Below are 24349 nucleotides of genomic sequence, written 5' to 3'. Positions count from 1 at the left end.
CACTTAGGAAATAAATTCAAGCTCCTAGTTTTTGCAGCCTGGAAACTTCCCAATGTATGTCACTGATGAGAGCAAACTACTGAACTACAGAAAGCATACGTTGTTATATAGGAGCTAATTAGTGAGCAGAGAGTATTTCCTCTGACTGTTCTGATGATGCCAACGGCAGGTACACAATTAGTTACTTGATAGCCCATGGAGCAGTGGAGCAATCTGAAAGAGTCAGTAGAGAGACTGCTCCAAGCAAGGACCTGGGAGTGATGCTGAGGTCCTCAGTTTAGCAGTAGGTTTGGGAATGCATTTTATTCTTTGCAAACTAGAAAAGGACACATGCAATCTGACAGAGAGCTGCGGGCAGTAACAGGCAACAGCTGGTAAGACAGACCTAGCAAGAGTAAAGTCAGATTGAGAACTGTGGTCTGAACCCACTGGCCCGCCTTGCAACACAGTCCTGTCTCAGTGGTGTACACTTGAAAGGCATACTTAGCAGAGAAAGCAGAGCTAAACACAGTGTTGTTTCTGAGATATTCTAAACACGTTTGGGAGTATAGGCAGCATTTCCCTCACCTCAATGCTAAATACTCAGCTATTTGATTTAAGATGCACACTGAAGCAAGAAAAACATCTGTGGGTTGAAATTCCAGGCTTCTTGGAAAGCCCCGGGGATCCGTTTTAGGAAAGCACCGAGAGGTATGCCTGATTATGCCCCATCCCTCGCTACACACAAAAGTCAATTTCGAAGACTCTGTTCATCCCTTCACTGAGTGGGAAGTTATCAAAGCATTTTCACAAAACCATTTCAACAACACAGAGAAGTCACGGTTTAGTCCCTTTTTGTTCAAAGTGTTTGAATTTTCTTAATTGTTGCATTTACAGTCTAAAGATATACACATTTCAGCAACGTTGAAAGGAAATAGGGTGCACAGAAAGAACAGCATCACCGACAGGAAATACCAAAAACATCTGGTCAGCAGATCCTAGAAGAAATGCCAGTCTGTCTTCCCACACACAGGGAGTCAAAGATTTTATTTTCAGGAGAAATTATTTTAGCTAAGATGGGCCTATTCGCTGAATTGGAATTTTAAATTTGTGTGTGTGTATTAAAGAACATGGTGTTTGTATACTGTGCAGTGGTATCAAAGAATGGCTTTTGTTGAATTGACTTTTTTAAATTTTATTCACATACTGGAATCTTGCATGTCCATTTTTTTTGTTGGTTTTATTTTAATTTTTTTCAAGCAAAGCAAAAAGATTTCAATGATGGTTTGCATTGTCGTGAGTCTCAGAGTGTTCCATAAGGCACTGAAGGAAAAAAAAAATCAGTTTTTCCTATTGAAAGGTCATTGCACCATCAGCAATATTCGTGTCATGCCCGACACCAAGGAGAGTGAAATCTGGCTCAGGATCCTTGAAGCAGCCGTGTTTTCGGTGATTCCTCTTATCACATGCTTCTGGTGGGAGGGGATCTGCAAAGGCAAGGGGGAAATTTAATTTGAATGGGCTTTTTATTGGGAATTGGGAAGTTTATTATGGCTCAGCCTATCTTGGACAAGAACTGCAGTGGTTTTCTCAAATTGGCACCTCTGGGGCTGCACCTGGTTTGACTGGCTTTAGGTAGCAGGTCTGTTTAAATTCTTTCACCTAATGCAAGTGCTTTGTAGTAAGTTAATAAATTCGGTTCCTTCTCTGCTATGTGTTGTACTAAGGAATGTACAGGCATTGCGTGAAGTCTAACTCAAGATGTTAGTCACCTAGGACATCGGTATACTAGAAAGTCTTAGTAGTATTTAAATGTAGACGTTCCGGACAACTGCACTTTGGAGTACATTTCTAACAGCAGAACCTGTGACCAAGGACTGTTTACCTGGTATAGAGGGTACGTAGTATTCTATGGCTTGCTCAATTGAAACCCATTTGGCTGTGAGAAGAAAATTTGCTGCTCATTGCCAGAAAGGTTTCTGAAAGGTTTGTTTCTCTTAATACCTACAGCCTTAGTTATTAAAGTCTGAACATAACACGGAGATTCTTAAGAGAAAGCATATTCCAGGAAAAGGCCAGAACAGTGATATCCATGAAGGGGCTTGGCACCCATGGGGTCTTTGCCTTGATATTGTGGGCTGATTGAGATGCTGATGTCACTGTCCTCTTGGAGGCATTACTTAGTGCAGACAGTTAATTCGCTCTTGGCTCTGAAAACTTGAGGTCATTTTATGGTCTCCTCTTCAGGTTCACATCCCTCCTCTCCATCCTTTTGCTCTACACTAATGGGACCCTTCTTCTCCTGAGCTAGCAATGAAGTTTACCCCAAAAGAATGACATAATCATTTTCTACCACTGGCCCTGGAATGAAAGTATCAGTAATAAGACTATGAAAGATGCACCTGAAGGCTGAAAGCCCCAAAGAGGGCAGAAGAAGACTAAGATGAAAATGGATAAACCTTTTCCTTGGGATGCTCAGACTCCTGAGTCATCTCAGTGTCAGATGCTTAGAGAAATTTTATATTTAGGGCAGAAAGATCAAAGTCTCCTCCCTTCCCATTGGCCGTAGCGTGTCATTCCCTCACTGTATAACTTTGGGAAAGCCACCTAGTCTCTCAGTACCTCTGTTTCCATCTTTTAAACGGGGATAGATGGCATATTATCACTGAGGTAAAAGTCCTCTGGGAGCAAAGAACATCACCACTTCAGTTATCCAGAATGTTTTTTTGATTTAACATAGGGTAAAGTCTTTAAGCAGGAAAATTACCCCAGCAAGAATGCCTATGCATAGGCTGCAAAAGGAAGGTTAGTGACTTTGAAAACGGGCTCTGTGAACAAAATTAATATTTCCTAGGCAGACTGTCTTAGAGGAAAAATGAAACTCTTTTCCTTCACTTCAGCATCTTGAAGTCTTGAAAATGAGAAGGATTTCAAAAATATTCTTGAAGAAACCAGAGAAGGCAGAAGTAGTTCTGAACAGTAATGAAAAAATTGGAAAAGATTTCTTAAAACAATTAGCAGTGAATCTGAAACACTTGGCAGTTGGTCACTTGCCAAGGCATGATTGGGGGCCACAGTTCCAGTGGTACATCAGTAACTCAGAGAGGCAGCAGGTAGTCAAGGGGCCATCTGCTCCTTAGTGGGTGCTGGATCTGGGGCTGAGGCACGTCACCTCACAAGGAGTCTAAAAATCCTGACTCAACTCTCACCCATAGAGGATTTCCTCCTCTTTCAAGGATGCCTTTTTATTAACCAGATTTCACCTGGATCATATTTTTGCAGGTGCTTTGCCCTTGGGTCATTTTCCCTGAAGAATTAATGGTACCATAAACTTCCAAGTCTGTCTTTGATAATTAGCAATAAAAGTTAAACTTCAGGGTGCCTCTTCATCTCTGTGCCCCCGAGTAGACCCTGACAGATCTAGGCCAACTCCTTGAACTGGAAACCTAATAACTAGGCAACAAATTAGAAGTCACTAGCAGATATTCCAGAACTTTTGGGGAAATAAAAGATGAATGGATGAAAGGCTTCCTGTAACCAACATTCCTCTTATATTACATCACCAAACTGGCTGAGGACAACAGAGAGATTTCTATTTCAGGCTCAGCCTGCTTTGTGCCTCCTGACTGGCACATGTAAGGCTTTTCCAGCATCCTCCGAGGCTTTTTCTTTTCTTTGTCTGGAGACTTTTCACAGGCTTGGAGGACCGATTTGTTTGCAGAGGCATTTCCCAGGTTTGTTTCTCATCTGAGGGGTGGTTGCCAAGGTGCTAGCTAACTGGGCTATAACCACATTGGCATTGATGTCAATTAAAATATGATTTTTGCTGTAAGTAGCCTGAATTTTGCTTCACAAAATGGATCAACCAAGATGACTAAATGGCAGCCAGAGCCAGAACTTGTGTCAAGTTCATTTCTACAGCTCTTTCCTCAGTTTTGATGTTTTGAGCATCTACTTTAGGATAACATTCTGCCCAAAGGTTTGCTGATGTCAGTTTCTTTATTTCCTCCCTCCCTCCCTGCCTCTCTCTCTCTCTCCCTCCCTCCCTTCCCCTCCTTCCTTCCTTCCTTCCTTCCTTCCTTCCTTCCTTCCTTCCTTCCTTCCTTCCTTCCTTCCTTCCTTCCTTCCTTCCCTCCCTTCTTTCCTCTTTCCTTCTTTCTTCCCTCCTTTCTATTTCCTCCTTTTTCCTTTTGTTCTCTCTTTTCCTTTTCTGTCTTCCTCTTCCCCCTCCCTCATTACTTCCCTTCTTTCCTTAAGTTATAGCTTTGAGATAATTTTTTCTAAAATATTACTACTCCCTGGACCAGCAGCATCAATGTGATCTGGGACCTTGTGAGAAATGTAGACTCTCAGGTGCTATCCCAGACCAATTGAATCAAATCTCTGGGTAACTTTTATAAGATCCCCAGGTGACTCACATGCACACCGACATTTGAGAAGCATTGCTCTGAGGTTTTAACAAGAGATTGAGGCTGTAATAGTTGGGGAGGAGGGACCTAGATTCTCAGATGGAATGGCTGGTAGTGAAGAGGGTCTGAAGGCTATGTGACCCTGAGCCTTGATACCCTTCTGTTTCAGTAACATTCTTTCTGGGGTAAGTAGGAATGATTGCATATACAACCTCATGTAGAGTGCATAAATGGGGCATATGGAGGCTTGGTGAAGTCAGTCCCTCAAGACTTTTTGTAAACAAAGTGGAACATAAACCTAGGATCTTATCTCTGTTTGATAGGATCCCATTGAGATTTCAACGTTCCCAGAGACTACCAGGTCATGGGTGATTAGAGGCAACATGATTTAATAAATAACACAGCTATAGGAGAAAGAAGGGCTGGGTTCTAGTTTCAGAACTGCTACTACCTAGTTGTGTTGCCTTGAACAATTACTCGGTGTGATTGGGTCTTAGTTACTTAAAATGGAAAATACTGTCTGACCCATTACCTCAAACGATGCAATAGAGTTGAGAGCACTTGGGAAATGCTAGGCAGATTTTAGATGTATTATTTCTTTGGATGCCAGTATCTCAGAATTTGGGATAACTAAGCTAAGGTGAAATTATGTACCATTCTATGAAAAAGCAAATAATATGCCCCAAATTGTAATGGGCCTATATAACTTGCTCAAGAATAAAATATTTTAAGCGCACCAGCACATTAAATGCTTGCATGCAAACAGTGCTAATTACAGATGAATCCATGTACTGTACATTCAGCAATGCAATGGGAACAGTTTGTTAGTGGGTCAGTTCAGTGTACTAAATACAATGTGGCAAAAGTTTGCAGTGTGCAACAGAAAAGAACAACCAGCAACTTCATGAAACAAGATAATGCTTTCCATGGTGAAGACAAATGATTCATTTTGATTATGTGTTATTTAAAAATTGGCTTACTTTAAATTCACAATGTGAAATATAAGTAGATCAAAACAGAAATAAAATGCATTTGTAGAAATTCAAGCACATTGACACTGATTCATGAGGTCAAAAATAAGGGCTGTGAAGCTGCTAAATGTTCTTTTCCACTGCAGAGAGGTGTGTTAGTGGTGACAGATGCACTTGAAGGTAACAAGACTATAATCTTTTATACACTTCCAGCATGAAAGCATCTTCCTAATTCAAGCTTGCCTTTGAACACATCTGAGTTATTGGTGGTGGTGGTGGGGGGGGGTTGCTATAGCTGCCAGAGTACAGAATCAAGGTGGCATCAGTCAGATTCATCTAAGTATGAATGTGGGGCAGCCAGCAGCAAGGATCCTACATTGTTCTTTGCTTACCTGAATATTAGGTCCAAGAAAGGGACAACAAAAGAACTCAAAGATTAAAGAAATTGTCTCAGGCTTATGCTTAAGAGGACCACTGATCCCTCATGGAAGCGTTGCATTTCTCAAGGTGGCAGTGCCCCATTTCCATTTCTCATTTTAACACCGGTTTCAGAGCAGCTGCTTTCTCTAGGGCTGCACTGTCCAACATGGTTGTCACTAGCTACATATCACTGTTGAATAGTTGATATGCAGCTAGTATGAGTTGAGATGTGCCATGAGTACAAAATATACCTGAGATTCTAAAACTTAGTATGAAGAAAAGAACATAAAGTATCTCATTTATTTTTATAATTATAACATGTTCAAAGGATATCTTGGGCTAAATAAAATATATTATTAAATTAATTTCATTTGTGTTACTTTTTAAAATGTGGCTATTAGATCACTTAAAATTATACTTGTGGTTACATTTATGGCTCACAAATATTTCCATTGAACGGTGCTGCTCTAGAGAATTTTTTTCCTTTTGGGTCACAGACCACAATTTAATTACAACTAGGCTACGAGAAAAGCACCATTGCCTGACAAGAAAGCACAACCATTGTTTTCAAAGAATCAAATGGTTGCAAAGAATAGACAATGCTCGAAACAATAAACAAAACCAAGAAACAGAAAAATAAAAAAGATTAACATACAGCGATGTAAGACTGATTAGTTGACTAGACCTTAACCGTACCCCTAGATCTTAACACTCTCTGTTCCATACACGTTGTAGCCTTCTCTGTATGTAGCGTAATTTTGAGTGTTGGTGGCAGGAGCAGGCTTAAAGTTTTGGGTGTTCTTTGTGAGTTTCATGCGTTTGGACTCTGCCCGTGATTTGTAACAGAATTCTATCAAAGCCACCATCATGGCCAGCCCCAGACCTCCGACAAGTATATAGAAAACGCCTGCCACATTGCTGAGGCTCAGAGCGCTGGTCTTGTCCTAAGAGAAATGAACAATACGATTAGTTCTTGGGGAAAACAAAGGCAATGGGACATTATAATATATTACAACAGTATAGGATAGTTCTAAGTTGTAAAATAACTAAATATTGATGTAAGTGTAATGACTCAACTCTGGCAACTGACTGATGTTTCACAATGGCCAGCAAGATGACAGATTGTGCTTCTGTTGACAGTTGTGATGCTGACCTATATATTCTTTTATTTGGACTCCTTAAATCGTTTAGTACTTCAAAGTAGTGTCAACAACTAAATAAAACAGTACTTGACCATGGAGCAAAAGTGTAAACACAAGCACAATGTATTTGTCTTCTAGACTCAATAAACACCATTTGCCAGAGTTGAGCTGTGACATAATCTCTATAAATGTAACACTCTCTTCATTTGGGAACTTGAAGCACTCTTTCCCCTCTCTGCCCCGCAACACCCCCTTTCTCCCTTGTTCTCCCTGTGACAAACTTGCCAACAACTAGGCTTTAAGATACCAGGTGAGACTATTAGACGTTCCTGATATTCTTATCTGGAGAGTTACTTCACAAGGGTTTGTTTAAGAAGGATTAACTCTCCCCTTCTGGTGGTTGAGAAATTGCTCCCTTTGTGGACTGGTTGCGAAGTCCTCATCCTCAGGGCAGCAAGTCTTTGTGCTGCTGGCACAAAGGCATGGCCCAAAGAATTGGCTCCCTTCCATCTTCCTGAGAGTTTAAGGAAACTGTCAGGAGGACCCGTTGGGTCCTGAATTGGCTCCATACAATGAGAAAGCTTTTCCAGGAGGCTGATGATTTTAAAAAATCCAGCTCATTTGCAGCTTTTACTCTAGGGAATGTAGCAAATAATTTTTTAAAAATACTATGTTTATCTGCTTTGTATTCAAAATAGGGGGAAAATTGAGGAAGCTGGTCAGTGACTTTCAGGTCAAACTGTGCAAATCTGACTGAGCTATCTGCCTGTATGAAAAAGCAAAAACTTAACTGCTGAACCATGGAAAGAAAAAAGTTGGTGCCTTGAGCCCTACCTTGAGGTAGGACACACCAAGGGCCAGGAGCCTTTCTTTGAAAAACATAAAATAAAATAGCAGTTTGTAGTCTTTTTAGAGGGAATGTAACCATTTTGCTGCTGAATGTAAATGAATGGAATACCCAAACTGGTAAGTCAGTGAATTGAGAATCTTATTCCAATGATAACACAGTGAGCAGATGATAGCCATTGCTGACACTCAACGCTCTGTGGCTCAGCTAGTCTTGGTATCATTTAAAGAATTAAATGATATAAAAACAATATGGCCTTGTCTTGATTCTGTTTTCATAGAGCCTGCCCTATACTTACTGACCTTAATGAAAAGGCCAGTTGGAATTGGATCACACGGTTGGGAAGGGATTAAGTGTATGCCTCATGTCTACAACAACCTTGCAAATAGTCATTCTTCTAGGATGAATAACAGCTAGACAAGTGGTAAGAATTTGTCACTTATGGAACAGGAGATCATTTCTTTAAAAAGCTGGTGAAGCTATCTCCAAGGATGTTCCACAGTTCATTAGGAAATGGACCGATTTCTGGTAACTGTCCCTCTGCCATGAGACTTTTATATGTATGTGGTATGTGATGGGGGAAAAGCATCCTTTGACATAACCTGTGTAGGTTGTAGCAGCAAGAACAGTTTCAAGTTCCATGTACTTAAGTGTCACAGAATTCCCTGTTGCGGGATGTAGAAAACCAGTAGCAAAATGGTTCACTGCACAGGGAAAATGAGTGGCATTTCATGAGATGAATTAACTGATACCACAATATTAGTTCAAATAAAGGAAAGGCAAAAATCGAAACTAAAAATAACTTTCTTAGGGGAACAAAGGGGGGCAGGAAGGAGGCAGGGAAGAGTGTTTCATGCTTATCAATGTGATGTCATCCTGACAATGTATACCCTTAAGGAGCATGCGACTAAATTTAAAAGGTATTATGTACAGAGATTCAAATGACACCTTTGGAAGAGACAAGTGTGACAGGCTTAATGAGATTCAAGATCCAAATAGATGCTGAACTCAATACAACAGCAGCTGGGAGGAGGCTAATCATTCTGCTTACAGAGACCAGTCTTTGTTATTTATTTCTGTGACTGTTTTCAGATGGGATTGACATAATACATTAATAACCAAAGGTATTTATGACTACAAAGTCTCTGATACTGTAAGAGGTTAAGAAAAAGTACTGTCAAGACTGGATCTTTCTCTCTCTTTTTTTCTTTTTTTGGCTGTTATTGTTATGTTTTCTCTCTGAACTTTGGAAATGTGAAATACAGTAAAACCCCTTTATAACACAGCTACTTATGTTACAGCTTTGGAAATGCAGTGGGCCAGATTGAGTCCCCTAATCATAACAATAGCTCTCTAGAGTCAATGGTTGATGTCACATGGCAGGCCTCTGAGGCCGGTGTTTGCATTATTCCTTTAACACTGGTGTTATAAAGGGGTCCCACTGTGTCAAGGAGTGTGTGTTGGGAAGGAAAGCCGTTTTAGGGTAGAAAATAAACAGTGGTTCAAAATGTGATTGCTAATCAGTACAAAAAGACCTTCAGCGACTGACCTTACTCCCGGAGTCCTTGGCTCCACATTCCCCCTTATCGTACCACCATTTGTTTTTCAGCTTGTCTAAGATGCCTTGTTCACTGAGTTTCAATACTGCAAGGTTTACAGGCGTTCTTCACGTGGGAAATAACATAAATAACATTATATTATGTTATTTTATGTTATTCAAGCTTCAAACTACTTTAAAACTATAGAAAGCGATAAAGCAGGGGGCCCTGGCCACAGAGTAATTTTAGACACTGCAGGCAACCTGAGCATTACCTTATAAAAAGTTAACACTACAGCAACGCTATATTTACCAGGGCCTGCCCATATCGCTTTGAGTAATCGGCACACACTGTTAAATAATGAGGATAGAAAAAAAGGCACTCCTCACATAGGCTGTGTGTGGTGAGGAGGGTCTCCCCTCAAGTGACAATCGTCGGCGGCAGCTTGTAGTAGCTTTGTGTTGGAGATGTGTTAGGTTTGATCTAACTGGGTGTCTTGTTGTACTTCCAGACAGAAAGCAAGTTCTATGGAGGAATGGGGAAGGGGACTGAGCCAGATTGGGAAGCACTTCATATGTGAAACGAGACAAAAGGATGAATCCGAACAGAAATAAAAGATTCTGCGTGAATAACATGTCTTCTGATTGATTATCTTTTATTACACAAATATGTTGCCCAGCTGAAAATGACCTCAGAAAGAATTGCATTCCGTACATGTCTTCACTCTACAAACTGAATCCCTACACACATCCTGGTTTTAGAGATAAAGTATAATGTGGACCTGTGCATTTTGGATAAGAAGAATACTTTCAACAGTGGGAGAACTGGCCTATGGATTATCTTTGAGTTACTGACTGGCTGTATAGCTGAGATGGTCCTATGTCTATGATCAACTCAGGTCACTGGAGGATGGACTGGATTGTTTACAACTAGATTATTAATATGGCATGACCTAAAACGGCAAATTGATTTTGTTACTGTGGGTAGCACTCTAGAGGAACAGTTTAAGTCAGCTGTTCTGGGAAGATAAGTCTTCCTTAACTGACAGGGTAATACTTCCCCAGGAGGCTGGGCCACGGCTCCTTAGTCTTCCACACCTTAAAGCATAAGGAATGCAGTTGGAGCCACTGGGCAAAGTGCAAGAGACTCTACTGTTCCTAGGATAAAGATTTTTCTCTCTTAGAAATTTCTTTAGCTATAAAATGGGAATAATGACCTTTACCCTGGTGGCTTTCTAGAGCTAATGAATTTTAAATAAAGTATCTCGAATAACTTTAGACAATTAATGCATTATATATAGAGGATGGCATAATTTTATTACTAGGCAATCAACTACTGTGTGTTCAGATTCATGGGAACAATATTCCCAATACCAGTGCATATTAGTTTGAATGCCACTAATTTACAAGGAGGAAAGCAGACACATTGATATAACTATGAGCATGCCATAGGTTTTCTTAGCTTCTTTTGGATAAGTTGGGCACACCAACATATCTGTCACTGACAAGATTTCCTGTAGTCGTAGTGATCCGACCTCTATCAGACTAAGTCCCCCAAACCTATTCCCTTTCTTCCCCATTTTGCTGTTGAGAGCAGAGGGAGCACATCAGCCTGAGATATTTTAAGAAATCTATCATCATTTAAAAATAATATGCAATTTCACAGTACTTGAGATTTGAAAAACTATAAACTTTTAGTGTCAGGGAGGTGACACTTTCTCAGTTAGTGTAGGACTTGGCAGCCAGAACATCTGCATTTAGTATCTCGCAAGGAAATTGAGGTCCTTCTTTACTTTAAGCAAATTCCTTCAGTCAATACTCACAGCCTTAGGCTTCTCAAATGCCAACCATAGATGCTTAGAACGCAAAGAAACAAAATATACTCAAAACTTTGAGCCTCTTTAAGATATTATAGGCAGTGAAAGTTAAGTCTTAGACTTTTAAAGGACAGACAGGCCATCTCTGGCCCTGACCTAATCCCTACTGTCTGGCTCCCTTCTCTCTTTCCTTCTCCCTATTATTTTTTTTTTGTTTGATCATGATCATGTGTCCCCCAATGCTATATGCCTTAAGCTGGGCACTGGCACCTAGGCTCAGATTGCAGGGGAGATGCTCTCCGATGGCATATGCGTGGCCCATTCCATCAGGACCACAGGAAAAAATACAAAGCACTTCCTTCCCCTGTTCTGTACTTCCTCTTTTCTAATTACAGAGGGACCAGCATACTCAGACTGCTCTTTAAGCCCTTAATAGCCTCTCTCCTCACTCAAGGTACTATGTTCTTCAAATTACTTCATTCAATTTCTTCAGTACAGCTCCCCTTACTATATCTTGGGAACAGAGCAGTCTGTTAAAGGCACTTACACCTAAGGTCCAAATAAAGATCTCTCCCTGGAGCTCTTGGGTTTTAAAGAAGTTTGTCAACTCTTAAATGATCTAGGTTGATAAAAGTGTGACATGTTAGTTTAGGGCAGTGGTTCTCAAAGCGTGGCCCAGGAATCCCTGGAGGATCTCTGAAACCTTTTCATCAAAGGGTTTATGAAGTCAAAACTATTTTTATAATAATATTAAGACATCTTTGCCCTTCTCACTCTTATTCCCTAATGATATAGAGTGGAGTTTCCTGGAAGTTATATGACATGTGCTATCACCACAGATTGAATAAACCAGTGGAAATGACAGTCCTGTTCTCTTATATTAAGTCAGACATGGAAGAGAGTTGCAAGAACATAGGACAATGTCACTTTTTGCTAATTTATTTTTGTTTTGGAAAACTGTAATTATTTTTTATAAAAGTACATTATGTTAAAATATTAGGTTTATTATTTTAATGCTGAATCAATGAATATGCTCTTTTAAAATTCTCCTATTTTAATTTTGGATATGCAAAATATTAATAGATAAACAAGATTTGGGGGATTCCCTATAATTTTTAAGTGTGTAACAGAATTCTGGAACACACAATTTTGAGAAGCACTGGTTTTGGAGGAGAGAAGGCTTTTCCTGTGCCAGGCCTATTCTAGGCTGCTACCATGCATAGGCTTAGTATGTTGGGAATTTAGCATCTTAGTTTTGATAAATGACCTATCTCTGCCTTAGCCCATCCAGGGGTTTTGACAGAATGTCTGGTAACTGCTCTCCACTCTCATGGCCTCCACATTACAGGAGGTTATCTTAGAGCAGTGATTCTCAGTTTGGGATCATTTTGTCCTCCAGAGGATATTTGGCAATGTCTAGAGTCATTTTTCACTGTCACAAGTGGGTGAAGGGATGCTACGGACATCTCGAAGGTAGAGGCCTGGTATGCTGCTAAACGCCCTACTATGGACAAGACAGCCCCCTCACAACTGAGCTCCAAGTGTCAATAGTGCTGAGGCTGAGAAACCCTGCCTTAGAGCATCCAGGCCTCATTAAAGCCCCCAAACTTGAGAGAAATCAGACAAATGATATACTCTGGAAGTTTAGTCTGATTGGAAAAAAATCACAGGGCTTATGAAATCTGGCAGAGAACCAATGTACATTTGGGAACTTCTAAATAAAAATGAAGGAGAAAAACAAACATTTCAAGCAGCAGCACAGTCAGGAGCATAAAGGCTGTAATGAGAAATCACAGATAATACCATTTAAAAAGTTTAGGATAGCTGCCAAGAAAAAAAATCTACTTTAAGGGCCAAATCTCCTACAGCAGTATGTTGCTGTGGGGTGGAATGTATTCCCAAGATAGCAGAGAAAAACTGCCATAATTTTCTCTCTTACTGTACCTTACTGGATGTACTGCTTAGCCCAGTTCAAATCAACCAAATCTATTAATACCCTTTCCCCAAAACACACACACACACACACACACACACACACACACACACACACAATTTGGTATTTCAAAGGAAGTGGAATTAGATGGGCATTCGGTCATTTTAATCACTTTTTTCGTGAAGCTGTTTTTGCTCCCTGCTCCAATATTTCCTCTCCCTTCCCTCATCTTGCTCCTTGCCTAACTATCTATGCCCATCTCTTGTAACTCCCACTACACTATGTACTTTTCAAGGGCAAGGACCATGGTTTATGTATTTGTATCCCCACTTAGAATAATAGCTCTCTCCATAAATATATGTTGAATAGATAAATCTGTTTTAGCATTTTGTTTTTCAACCTAGTACTTCATATAATTATTATAATAACTATTACTATTGGTCAATCTTAATGATCATTCTAAGAAGGCAAATTTATGGTCTCTACTTTTCAAGTAAAGGAATTGAAGTACAGATAGGTTAAGTGATCTGCTCAAGCCTGCACAGAAAACTATGGGGCGGGCCAGAAGGCAAATTAATATACATCCAACTCCATACTGTGCATTCTCCAATAGAACACACACAATGGTAGCAGTTCTCCTTATTTTTGTTCTTCGGGCTTGGATGTACATAATACATTTTTTTCTTGAGGGACCACTGCACTCCAGATAACTCTCAACCTAGCAAGGGCATATCTTGCAGCTGGGGCCTGTCACTGTGCTGTAGCAATATGTCTCCAGGGTAATGTTTCAGAGCAATTACTGCAGGTCCTTAACTGGTACCTAAGAGAAATATAAGTCAGAAATATTGATTGTACTCACCTCAGTAGAGAACAGAAAGAATTAAACAAAGTAGGTCAGATTCCTCTCATGGAAATTAGGCATTCTTTCCTCTGAAGGGCTTGCTATGAACTTTTTACTGAGGAGAACCCTCCTAAGACAAGGGCATGGGTGGCAGGCTTAGAGATAGAACAGGAGAGCTTTGTGATATAATTTCAGGGGGTCTGGGAATGTCTTTCTGTCCAGGAATATTTTTGTTATTTTTACCTAAAATTCCCCCATGAGAACTGCATACTTTGAAGTTGAAGCAACATTTTTTGTTAAAATACACAGGTTCTTAGGAAATGGGAAATGAAACAAAGAACTGTTTATAAACTCCAACTCTTTGCTCCATTTTGTTTAAAAAATGTTCAGGGTGGCAAAGACTGTAAAATTCCCCTAAGAATAAAGTGGTTTACTTAACTTAAGTCACAAACACGTACATGGATTGTTGATCAGATGGAGAGGGTAAAGGTAAATGTAAATTAGCCATTTAAAAGTATGGGAAGGTACCGCTGACCTGTGACAGGATGATGATTTCTGAGTGTGGGGGACAGACATGAAATGGTGTCTATTTTTTAAAAACAGGGGTAATCATGCTTTAAAAATGAGTTCGATTTTTAAAGAAAACATAACTGGCTGTTTCAAATTTTGGCTTATCTCTCTCATCCACACCTGGCAATAACTCAGCTACAAAGGACTGTGCTCACTAATCCAAGGCATCTGACCCCAGGCGGCGGTTGTCTAGGTTCCCAGCTTGCTCCTGGGTTGTACCAAGCAGCCATTCCAGAGTTCAATGTTATCTTAGTCATGGCCAACCTTATGTATAATAAGCAGACCACTTTTTCCTATGAAAGTAGAAACTGCTTATTTTTTAAAAGTAACTAAAATTTTTGATATATGTACTTCAAAAGAACTGTCCAATTTATTTTCCAATTTTAGTGTTAGGACATACTCAAAATGGGTAGATGGAGCCACACTGGATTATTTCTTACGAACAAAGAAATGTGGAGAGAGTGGTGTCAGGGTGCTGAGTTTCTTCATAGTGGAAAAGAAGAAAAAATGGCCTTGTGAATCACGGTAACAACCAAGTTGATTTTTATAAACGATGATCCTGGCAGGGCTGACATAAAAATTTGTACTATGGATATGGCTCTGGACCTGAAAAATATAGGATCCCAAGAGACTATGGGATATATTCTGCCCTAGATGGCTTCACTTCTCCTTTCTGAGCAGGGACACCTAAAAAGCAAATGTCTGCTTAATTTATGATGCCAGAAGTTCTTCAACAAAGCCCTTAGGAGGGATACATATATGTGTAAATATGTAGGTTATGGAGAAAGACAAGAAGGCCAGAAATAAATAAAATAAATACATGAGCAAGGACGGTGTATTTGCATAGCTAATTAGAAACCTGCTCTAACAACCCAATATCTGGGTAATGAAAATGGAAACTTATCACAACCTAAGCTGGAAGCCCTCCCCTCACTCTGACTCATCCAAACCTGATTCCAAAGTACTAATATTTGCTGCTTGGTACCTGGTGATTTTTTAAAAAAACAACTTAGAATTATTTTTCACCCAGCAGAGGGAAGACAGCCATCCCCTCTCTAGATTTTTAAATAAAGATATACTAGGTTTTCATGGTGACAACTCACCTTTCCCAATAGCTTACTTGCTTTTCTAGCCTTTCCTTGAGAGCTCCTAGGATCACTCAGGAAATCACAGGCATGTACAGTAAGTCCTCCCTTAAAATGTTGTTGATAGGTTCTGTGACTTTAAGCAAAATGATGTATAATAAAATCAATACTACCAAAGGCTAATTCATATAAACAAAAGTTAAGTTCCTACAGCATCTCATTGTTATAATGAAATGATGTTGAATGAAACAACGTTATTTGAGGACCTACTATACAGATAGACAGCTATACATCTCTCTGTCCATGTAGGTCTTGAATTAAGTTGAAGCCAATTGATGACCAAGCAGAGAAGAGTCTCTGTTGGATAAAAAAATTTACTCTAAGGTCCTTTATATTCTTTTCTGTAGCTTACCTTGAGATATGTGTAGTGAAATAATTTATATCTCCATATAGTAGCTGCTGGAGTCTGTGACATTTCAAAATAGGCCCTGGACTATACTAGCATCTGGAGCCCTTTAAAAAAAAAATAAAATCTCTACCCATTTTTTTTCACAGGGGTTTCTGGATAAAAGTTTCTCAGAGAATGAGGATTTAAGTTATTTCAATCCTTCTACCCTTGGAGAAGGCTTGAGCTTTCTCCAGAACTGGGGAACAGACACATAGAACTATTGGCATTACTGGGCTCTGGCCACCCATGCAACCCGCATTTCACAAGGGCAGCTACAATAATTTGCAGAGACTGCTTAGCTGCTGAAGCTCCCTCTGAGACAGTAATTTATATCTATGTAGTTCACAAATGTAGCTCAAACCTATTTAACTCCTTGCTAATGAGATCATAATTTAATATAAGTGCAAAGAGCAAATTCAATAATGCATGCATGTAACATTAAGACTTGAAAGTTGTGACTCATTTTACTAAGGGCCTGAGAATGCTAGTGATTGAAATCTATTAATGAGCATCTATGCTAGAGGAAAGCAACCTCAGAAGTCACTTGTACATATGTGGGTAAAACCAGTCCCTTTACAAGTGATAACCTCTCAAATTCAAAGTGATAGACCCTTTGATTCTACAAGTTGTGAATTTCACTGATGGATTTTGGCCAAACTGGGCCTTTGTCCAAACTCTCCCTCTAGAACAGGAATCCAAAACCATTATTGGTTGTGGACTACCTCACATAACCCATTTTGCCTGAGAAGTCTTCTTATTCAATTTGTCCCCCACAGAGAGAAGGAGCTCAGGGAATATACTAAGCCTGTGGAGAAGCCAATTTTGGCTAAAATGTGGCTGCAGATACCTTCCCAAACACATAATTGTTATGATTCACTTGAAAATGTGGTTTTAGAATCCATTAAAAATTCAAACTATCAAATTTGGTTGGGTTTTATTATGTATAAGTGTGTTTTCTTTAAATAACCCAATGGCACTGAGAAAGAGACGCACAGACTGAGTAGACAGACAAAAACTGATCTATACCAGAAACCGACATCACAAGTATTTCCGAAGACATCTAGTTCGTTCCCTTGACTTTAGGCAAAGTATTGAGAGTTTAATTTGATGTGAGCATCCTCTTCCCCCCTCCCCAATAGCCTTCCCTTGACCAAAACCCACAGAAAAATAATTAGTTTAGCTTACATTGCACTAGTCTGCAACAAATGGAGTCTATCTATAAGATCAGAAAGCTGGTTGCCATGCCAGGGCACATACCATCCTCTTCTAGCAAGCATTCTAGCATTCACTTATCTGCATTTCCAGCAGTGATGCTAGATAGGACACACCAGCAAAGTCAGTCTCTCCCTCTCATTTGATCTCTTTCTATTTTTTTAAAAATGTAAAGTATGCTATCGCCTTATGTCTGTATTTTGAGAAACATCTGCTTCAAGGGCAGATGAAATTGCGTTTTAAGGTGAATCTAGACTTGGACCACACTTTTGCCACTTCTGACCAATAAGGATTTGCCTCATGTGCCAAGGGCCAAATGCTATACCGCTCTCTAGAAAGTCAAAAGAGAATGGATTTCACTTGTCCTCCATAAAATAAATCTGCCCCCCACCCTGCTCCACCAACCTCAGTTCCCACCCTCATTAAAGGTAATTAAAGAGTATCGATCTTTTAATGTTTCTTTTCCATGCGCTGTTGTACTTTTCAGGGAGTGTGGTTTCATAACCTCCCCTCCAAATGAAAGGAAACCAATGGATTTGGTCTTAGAGGGGCAGAAAGGGCATAGACATACACCGTTTCACTGCTACTGCCAACGATGTCTTTCCTCTTGACAATTATATAACAGCATGCTTACCTTCAGGCCTTTTACTCTTGCTGCTCTTTCTGTAGCTTTGGTGTTGGACACTTGGTCATTATTTGTCAATAAGAAACACATTCAAGTTATCAGGATCACACCAAAGGCAAATAATTATGTCTTAATAATAGGAACCATGGTAAGGCCACACAGTAAACAGTCAATTTAAAAATTAAGACATCACTAGAATGGGTTAATTTATAAAAAACATTTTCTTTTTAGATTACAATTTTTTTCCGGTGGTAGAATTTATTCTTTAACACCATCTGGCAAAATGGATGGCTTTGGCAGTCACTGGACTCATTCAGTTCTTAAGGCAAAGAGGTCCCTTGCTTGAAGTAGCCACTTGAGAGAAAATGAGGGTTGGCTCTTGGCAGAAAGACCTGAGTAAGTTCAAGGAGCAAATTTAGTCACTACCAGAAAAGAAAACTGTCAGGTTCTTCATACTTCCAGGAGGCAGCACCAGCACAGAGACATGCAAACCAACGAAGAGCATAATATACTCACCCTACTCTTCAATTCCAAACCAGTGTCGGTGATTCACAGGAACTTCTTCTAAGACCCAGGAAATGTCATCGATCTGTAATGGTTCTTGCCTACACACATAACAGTGTCAATAAAGAGTCATTGGGATCCATCTTAACCCTGGGCATCCAAAATGTCTACCTTTAGGAATGGCTCCTGCCAATAAAAGGTCCATCTTGTTGGAGGTAAAAGGCAGATGCAGATTTACATCCATTATTCAAGGCCCAAGAATGTCAAAGGCTTCTGGGTGCGGAAGAGAAGTGGTTAAGAGACGGTGGCATAGGAGAGGAGAATTGTAGGCATACATGGAAGAAGAGAAATACACATAAAACTGAGGATCTCACTTGTACATATGAGAAACACAGTATCACTTTGTTTACCTATGTAAAACTGAATAGGAAGTAGAGGGTATTTGGAAATGGGCAATCCTGAAATATAACTTCTTTTCACTGTCTTTGAGTAGAAGACTTGCTAAGCAAATGTATGGGATTAAAAAAAAAGGTTTCTAGTGATGGGAAGGAGAATCATGTTTGAATTTCTTAAGAGAACAAACTGTTTTTAGGTACTTTTGAAAAAGCACCCATGAGAAAGGAAACACACCTATTGATAATTTCAATTGCAAGCCATATTTGGCATTTATTAAAACAAGTTCCCTAAGTTCTTTACTAGTATTATGTTGACTATTATAATCTAGTCCTTATATTTATATTTGGAGATTAAAAAAACTGCCTTTCTTTATCAATAGTCTGTAAATCATAAAGATCACCCAACCATTTATTTAATTAATGAAAGTTTAATTGCATATTCCATTCTCATCTCTTACTCCTCTGCATGCCTTAGAAGTTAAGGCACCTATGGTACAATTCTAATTGCGCCAGAGGGTTCAGAATGGTCCCACTTAAACATAGTGTTCCAATGTTTCGCAAAGCACACAAAGTATGCTGATTTTCATCTTAGAAAATGTGGATACTAAAAGTCTGTTTAAATCCCTAGATGAAATGAAAGTCAGGGCAATTCTAGGGTGAGGTGGGGCAGGGTTTGTAGTGCCTTGTCACCTCAGTCACAAATAGCTTGTTTTGCTGATCAGACTCCCTCTAGTGAGGTAGGGCTACACAGGAGAGCTAAACTGATGCCCTTTACCCAAGAATCAGATAATGAAGAGTGGTGGTGCTTCTTTCAGGAGAATTTGTAAATTTGAGGTGACAAGCAGCTATAGAGGGAGGCTGACCTGTTTCTGTGGTAATTCAGCAGCTAAATCCCTATTCTGCTGTGATTTATAGTGATGGACTTTCATTGGTTGTGTCACAAACACCCGGTGATCTGGGCTTATCGCTGAAACAAACTACTGGCTAGTTACCACATTTGCACACATACTGTAATAAAGCACTAACACAAAAGGGTGATTTGCAGGTTAAAAAGTCCCAAACCACAGCTCTAATTTCCATGACCTTTGCCTGTGCATTTAGAATCCGTCAAGGAAGGATCGAGTCTGATTTGTTCGGGCCCTATTAGCGCAGGTTTAGAAAATTGGTATAACCAAGAGGTATTTTAGTTCTAGCCTGTAGGTCTGGTTCAGGGCCTAATTCAGTGACTGACCTTGTATTAATTCCTTGTGTTCAGAAAAGGAAAGAAAAGAAAAGAAATATCTATTTCATTAGTCTAAGCATATGCATATTTAAAACAGCCTGAAAAGTTGCTGGTTCCCTCCACAGAATAGCAACTTTTTGAGAATGGGTTTAGAATGTATAATGTCTCATGCCAGGGGAAAAGAGTCAACAATGTAACATAATTACCAATTTATCATTACTTAAAGTTTGCAGGAGACAAAGAGATAAGTAGTATAGGTTTTTCCCCCCTTTACTGGCTTTAGAGATACTAGGTGCAGAAGTGTTTCTGAGAATGTAAAAGCACTTATAAATGTCAGTCTTAGTGATTACTGTCATTGTTAGTAATCAGTACTGATGGCTAGAATGGCTTAAATATGCCATTTGCCTTATAACCAAGGTAGTTGCGAATGAACCTGATTCTTATGGAAATATATCACATGCAATCAGATTCACATTGCTCATTGGGGGGTTAGATGTGATAAATTGCTATCTGCCATATTATCACAAGAGATGACCCTGAAAGTCCATTGAGATTTGTGACAGCATTAGCTGTGTGACCTTCTCAAAGTCACCACCATCTCTGGGTTTTACTTTCTCTATGAGATAATGGTGTATTTGTCAGTTGTCAGGTTAACTGGGGATAGGATGCAATAAAGAAGTAAAATTCTCAAGCCATTTTACTAATGCAGTTAAACCTCATTGATTTGGACTAACAGAGGGGAAGTGTTGTCTAAATGAAAGAGTCCTGAGTTACAAAATCCGTTTGAAGAAAGAGGGTTTTATTACTTTAAGTCTATTTTGTAATTCAAACTCACTATAAAACATTGCCTTAGTGGAGGTTTTTGGGAGCACTTCTTTAGCAGATACATTTGTAATATTATTCTATCTAATAAATGCTTCCAACATTTGTAGAAGGTTTGTTCTCTTAAGGAAAAATTCAATTGACAATCTAGTCCAAACCCTTCATTTGCTTAACAAACCTCTCTTGGCTGCATCCCTGATAATATAAAGTTAGATTGTAGAATGGTCCCTGTCCAGTTTATGACAGATTATAAATTAGAGGGCTCCAAATTAATGAGGTTTCACTGCCTTTTCTACCTTCTTCTCCGTCGATTTGTTTTTGCCATCACCACTAAATAGTGGTAAAACAGAATCAAGTTCATCTCTTGCCCCTTCTCTCGCTCAATCTCAGAAAACAGCACGTAGCAAGAAGGAAGAAGATAAAGGCAAGCTCCTTGATAATCCAGAAATGGAATAAGCAATCATTGGATATGCAGCACTGATCATACTATTATTCATAGTTGAGAAAACAGTTGACTTATTTCAAAAAGTTGGCTGCTGAAATGACTGGAAAAAGTGATTTGAAGGATACCTGGAAGGTAGCACTATGGTCAAAGAAGTTGAAAACACTTAAGATCTACTGAAATGTTTTTCTATTTATATATCAAAAATCATAATATCTGGAAATCGTGGGTTGGTGATTAAGTTACTTGATAACTGCAGTGGTATCAGCTGAGAAAAAAAAAAGTTGCTCGCTGGTTGTAATTAGTAAATAGCTGGTCTAAAGTTTTATGGGTCTTCATGATACCAAAACATCTGGGTAAAATGTGAAAATTCAGCCAAATGTGTGGAGACTTTTTTTTAATGTAACATCAAACATTTGGTTATTTGAAAACTTCTGGGCACTTGGCATCATGTGGATGTTTTAGAGTCATCTTGATACAGTCCACAGCTCCTTTTTAACCATGCTGAATATGAATGATGAATTCCTCGGAGCAGTGTGTGCAATCCAGCTCAATTTTCATTCCAGAACTCTCACTTCAGTGATACAATTAGGTTCTCCTTGGCCTGCTATTTACACAAGAAAAGACCAGGAAGAAGGTGCTTAATACTCTAGGCATCAGGCTAGCCGTTCCAAAACTCAAATGGGTCAAAAGCTTGGCTAAACGGACAATGTCATTAGTTTACATAAATGAGAAAGGAAGCTACTGCTTTTTGACACATAGTAAAACCTTGATTAATTGGAATCCATAAAGGATGAATGGAATTTTCAATAAGAGTACTCATTTTGTTTCATTCTTGGCTAATAACGTTCTTTTTCCTCAAAATGCTTGTATCCACTTTCTTTCCTCAGGGAAGCAGCCTCATGTTTGAGGGGCAATCCAGATGGAGAGAAGATATAGGAGTGAGCTGAATGTAATCTAATCACATGTTATCTCTTGGCAAGTGATTTAAAAAAAATCAGTTCCTCGCAGTCTTCTCTTTTAGTACTATTGTTGCTTTCTCATCAATGTGGAGTACTGAGGGAGCACTAAATTCAGCTAATTGGGGTGCTGGTTATATGAGTTCTGATTAATCAAGGTTTCACAATAGAAGATCTCACCAATGCCTGGTAAGATTCTGTGCTGAAGAAAGTTATTCTTTTTTTTGTTTTTTTAAAACCTTATTTATTTATTTTTAGAGAGAGGGGAAGGGAGGGAGAAAGAGAGGGAGAGAAACATCGATGTGTGGTTGCCTCTTACGTGCCCCCAACTGGGAATCTGGCCTGCAACCCAGGCATCTGCCCTGATGTATAACCGACGACCCTTTGGCTTGCAGGCTGGTGCTCAATCCACTGAGCCATACCAGCTAGGGCTGAAGAAAGTTATTCTGAAATTTATGTCTTTGGAAGCGATCTGTATTAGTGTTTCTAAACCCATATTATACTGTATTCTGGCAAACTAACTTTTCTGTCAGGATCCTGAGGAATAGAGAGGGAAAGAGAAGAGCAGAAATGTAACCATTGTCTCTGAAGGAGAAAAGTTTTGGCTTGCCTGTCTTTTGGCCTGTGGTTGGGAAACACTGTTCTTCACCTTAAGATGCCCATGGATTCCGGGTTGTACAAGAGCCGATATTACATGCTTCAATATAATTCTGTTGCCCTTTGGGCCATGGAGGATTCTGTTTTCAGGTCCTCTCCTGTACTTACCCAATGTGTTCTTCTATCATTTGGTATCATGGCTTCTGAGCTTGTCTCCATTTCTTGTTGCTTGGAGGAAGGCTATTCATTCTTACTAGCCCCAAAGAGCATTAAGGAGCCAAAGGAATGCCAGGTAAGACGGGTTTTCTGATGATGGCCACCTGGATAACAATTTGACCTACCTGAACCAAGAACATGGCTAAGGAAGCCAAATCAGGAATTCATATACACAGAGTATCACAGTTAGGCGACGCAATTGTTTAAATATACAAAATGTATTTGCAAAGTCTATATATGAAGTGGCCTATTGAAGAAAGACCCCATTTAACTTGAAACCGAGCTTGTACTTTGGCTTTCAAGTTAAATGGGGCCAGCTTAAATAGGCCATCACATATGGAGAACAACATCTCATCAATCAAACACTTAATTGAAGAAGCCAGCTCTAATAACCAACCAACCTCTGTGAGCAACATCATGCCTTCGAGGGAAAAGAAAAGGCTGTAACCTGAACTTTTTAATATATGCATTTGATTTCTCACACTGCTCAGCTAAGGCAGTCGGGGGTAGTCTTAAGGAAAGCCTTGGACTCTCCAAAGGCTAGGGCAGTGAAATTCACACCATGGCCTTCATAAGGCAACCGGTTTGGTGTGTGAGGAAAGTGAAGGGCTACGCGGATAGGGAGCCTCTGTCTGGGAGTTTAAGAAGGGACCCAAGTTAGATCAAAAATGCGGGCAGTGCCCTGAAGTCTTTCCGGTTCCCAAAGCTGCCAGGCAGGGGAATAACCTGGTCATTCCACTTTATGTGTGAGTGTTGTGCTCTCTCCTCAATAATAAGATAACAGTCTTGCCGATTACTCGTCACTAAGGGTACCCGGTTGTGGTGACATTGAGGCTGACCTTGGAGTCACCGCCCCCGCTGCCGCACTCTCCTTTGTCGTACCACCATTTGTTTTTCAATTTGTCCAAGAGGCCTTGCTCATTCAGTTTTAATACTGCCAGGTTAACAGCATTTCTTGAAACGATAAAACATAACTTGTAAGAAAATGCACAAATGCTTAGGAAATCGTTAACGTATAAAAAGGAGCACAAGAGGACAAATTGGCTAAATTTCACAGAACGTGGAGCTATAAAAATGTCTGTACAGCAAATACAGGGTTAAATATTGGAAGGTGGCATGGAGGATAACATTTGCTCAAAACTGAAGTGTGCGGGATGGGGAAATTGTCTTTGAGAAAAAAAGTAACAAGAACACCACATCCATGCAATTAACATTCGTCACATATGGCACCATAACTTGGCTTTTACCATTTAAATTGAAAAAGCCGTTGAACTGTAAAATTAAAACAGCAACAAACAGTCAGAGAGGACAACACAGAGAGAGAACATTAAAAAAAATGGATGCATTAATAGGTGA

The 24349-nt window shown here is 39.6% G+C and overlaps 1 protein-coding gene across 1 annotated transcript in view; it reads right to left on the bottom strand.

The window, feature by feature from the left end:
- Nucleotides 1–1016: 1016 nt before the first annotated feature.
- The window catches only part of GRIA3 (glutamate ionotropic receptor AMPA type subunit 3), a 393069-nt gene continuing 369736 nt past the window's right edge, over nt 1017–24349 (bottom strand). The window contains exons 14-16 of the mRNA XM_054576984.1: nt 9318–9432; nt 6476–6723; nt 1017–1466 (exon numbers count right to left, since the gene is read on the bottom strand). Coding sequence (XP_054432959.1) covers nt 6478–6723; nt 9318–9432 — 361 coding nt within the window. The 3' untranslated portion in view covers nt 1017–1466; nt 6476–6477. The remainder of the gene's footprint in view (nt 1467–6475; nt 6724–9317; nt 9433–24349) is intronic.

Source organism: Pteronotus mesoamericanus, unplaced genomic scaffold, assembly GCF_021234165.1.
Source record: "Pteronotus mesoamericanus isolate MK-2021 breed Mesoamerican mustached bat unplaced genomic scaffold, CSHL_Meso_final contig_40, whole genome shotgun sequence".
Lineage (NCBI taxonomy): Eukaryota > Metazoa > Chordata > Mammalia > Chiroptera > Mormoopidae > Pteronotus > Pteronotus mesoamericanus.
Note: the sequence above shows the minus strand (reverse complement) of the source record. Positions and strands in the feature narration are given on the sequence as shown.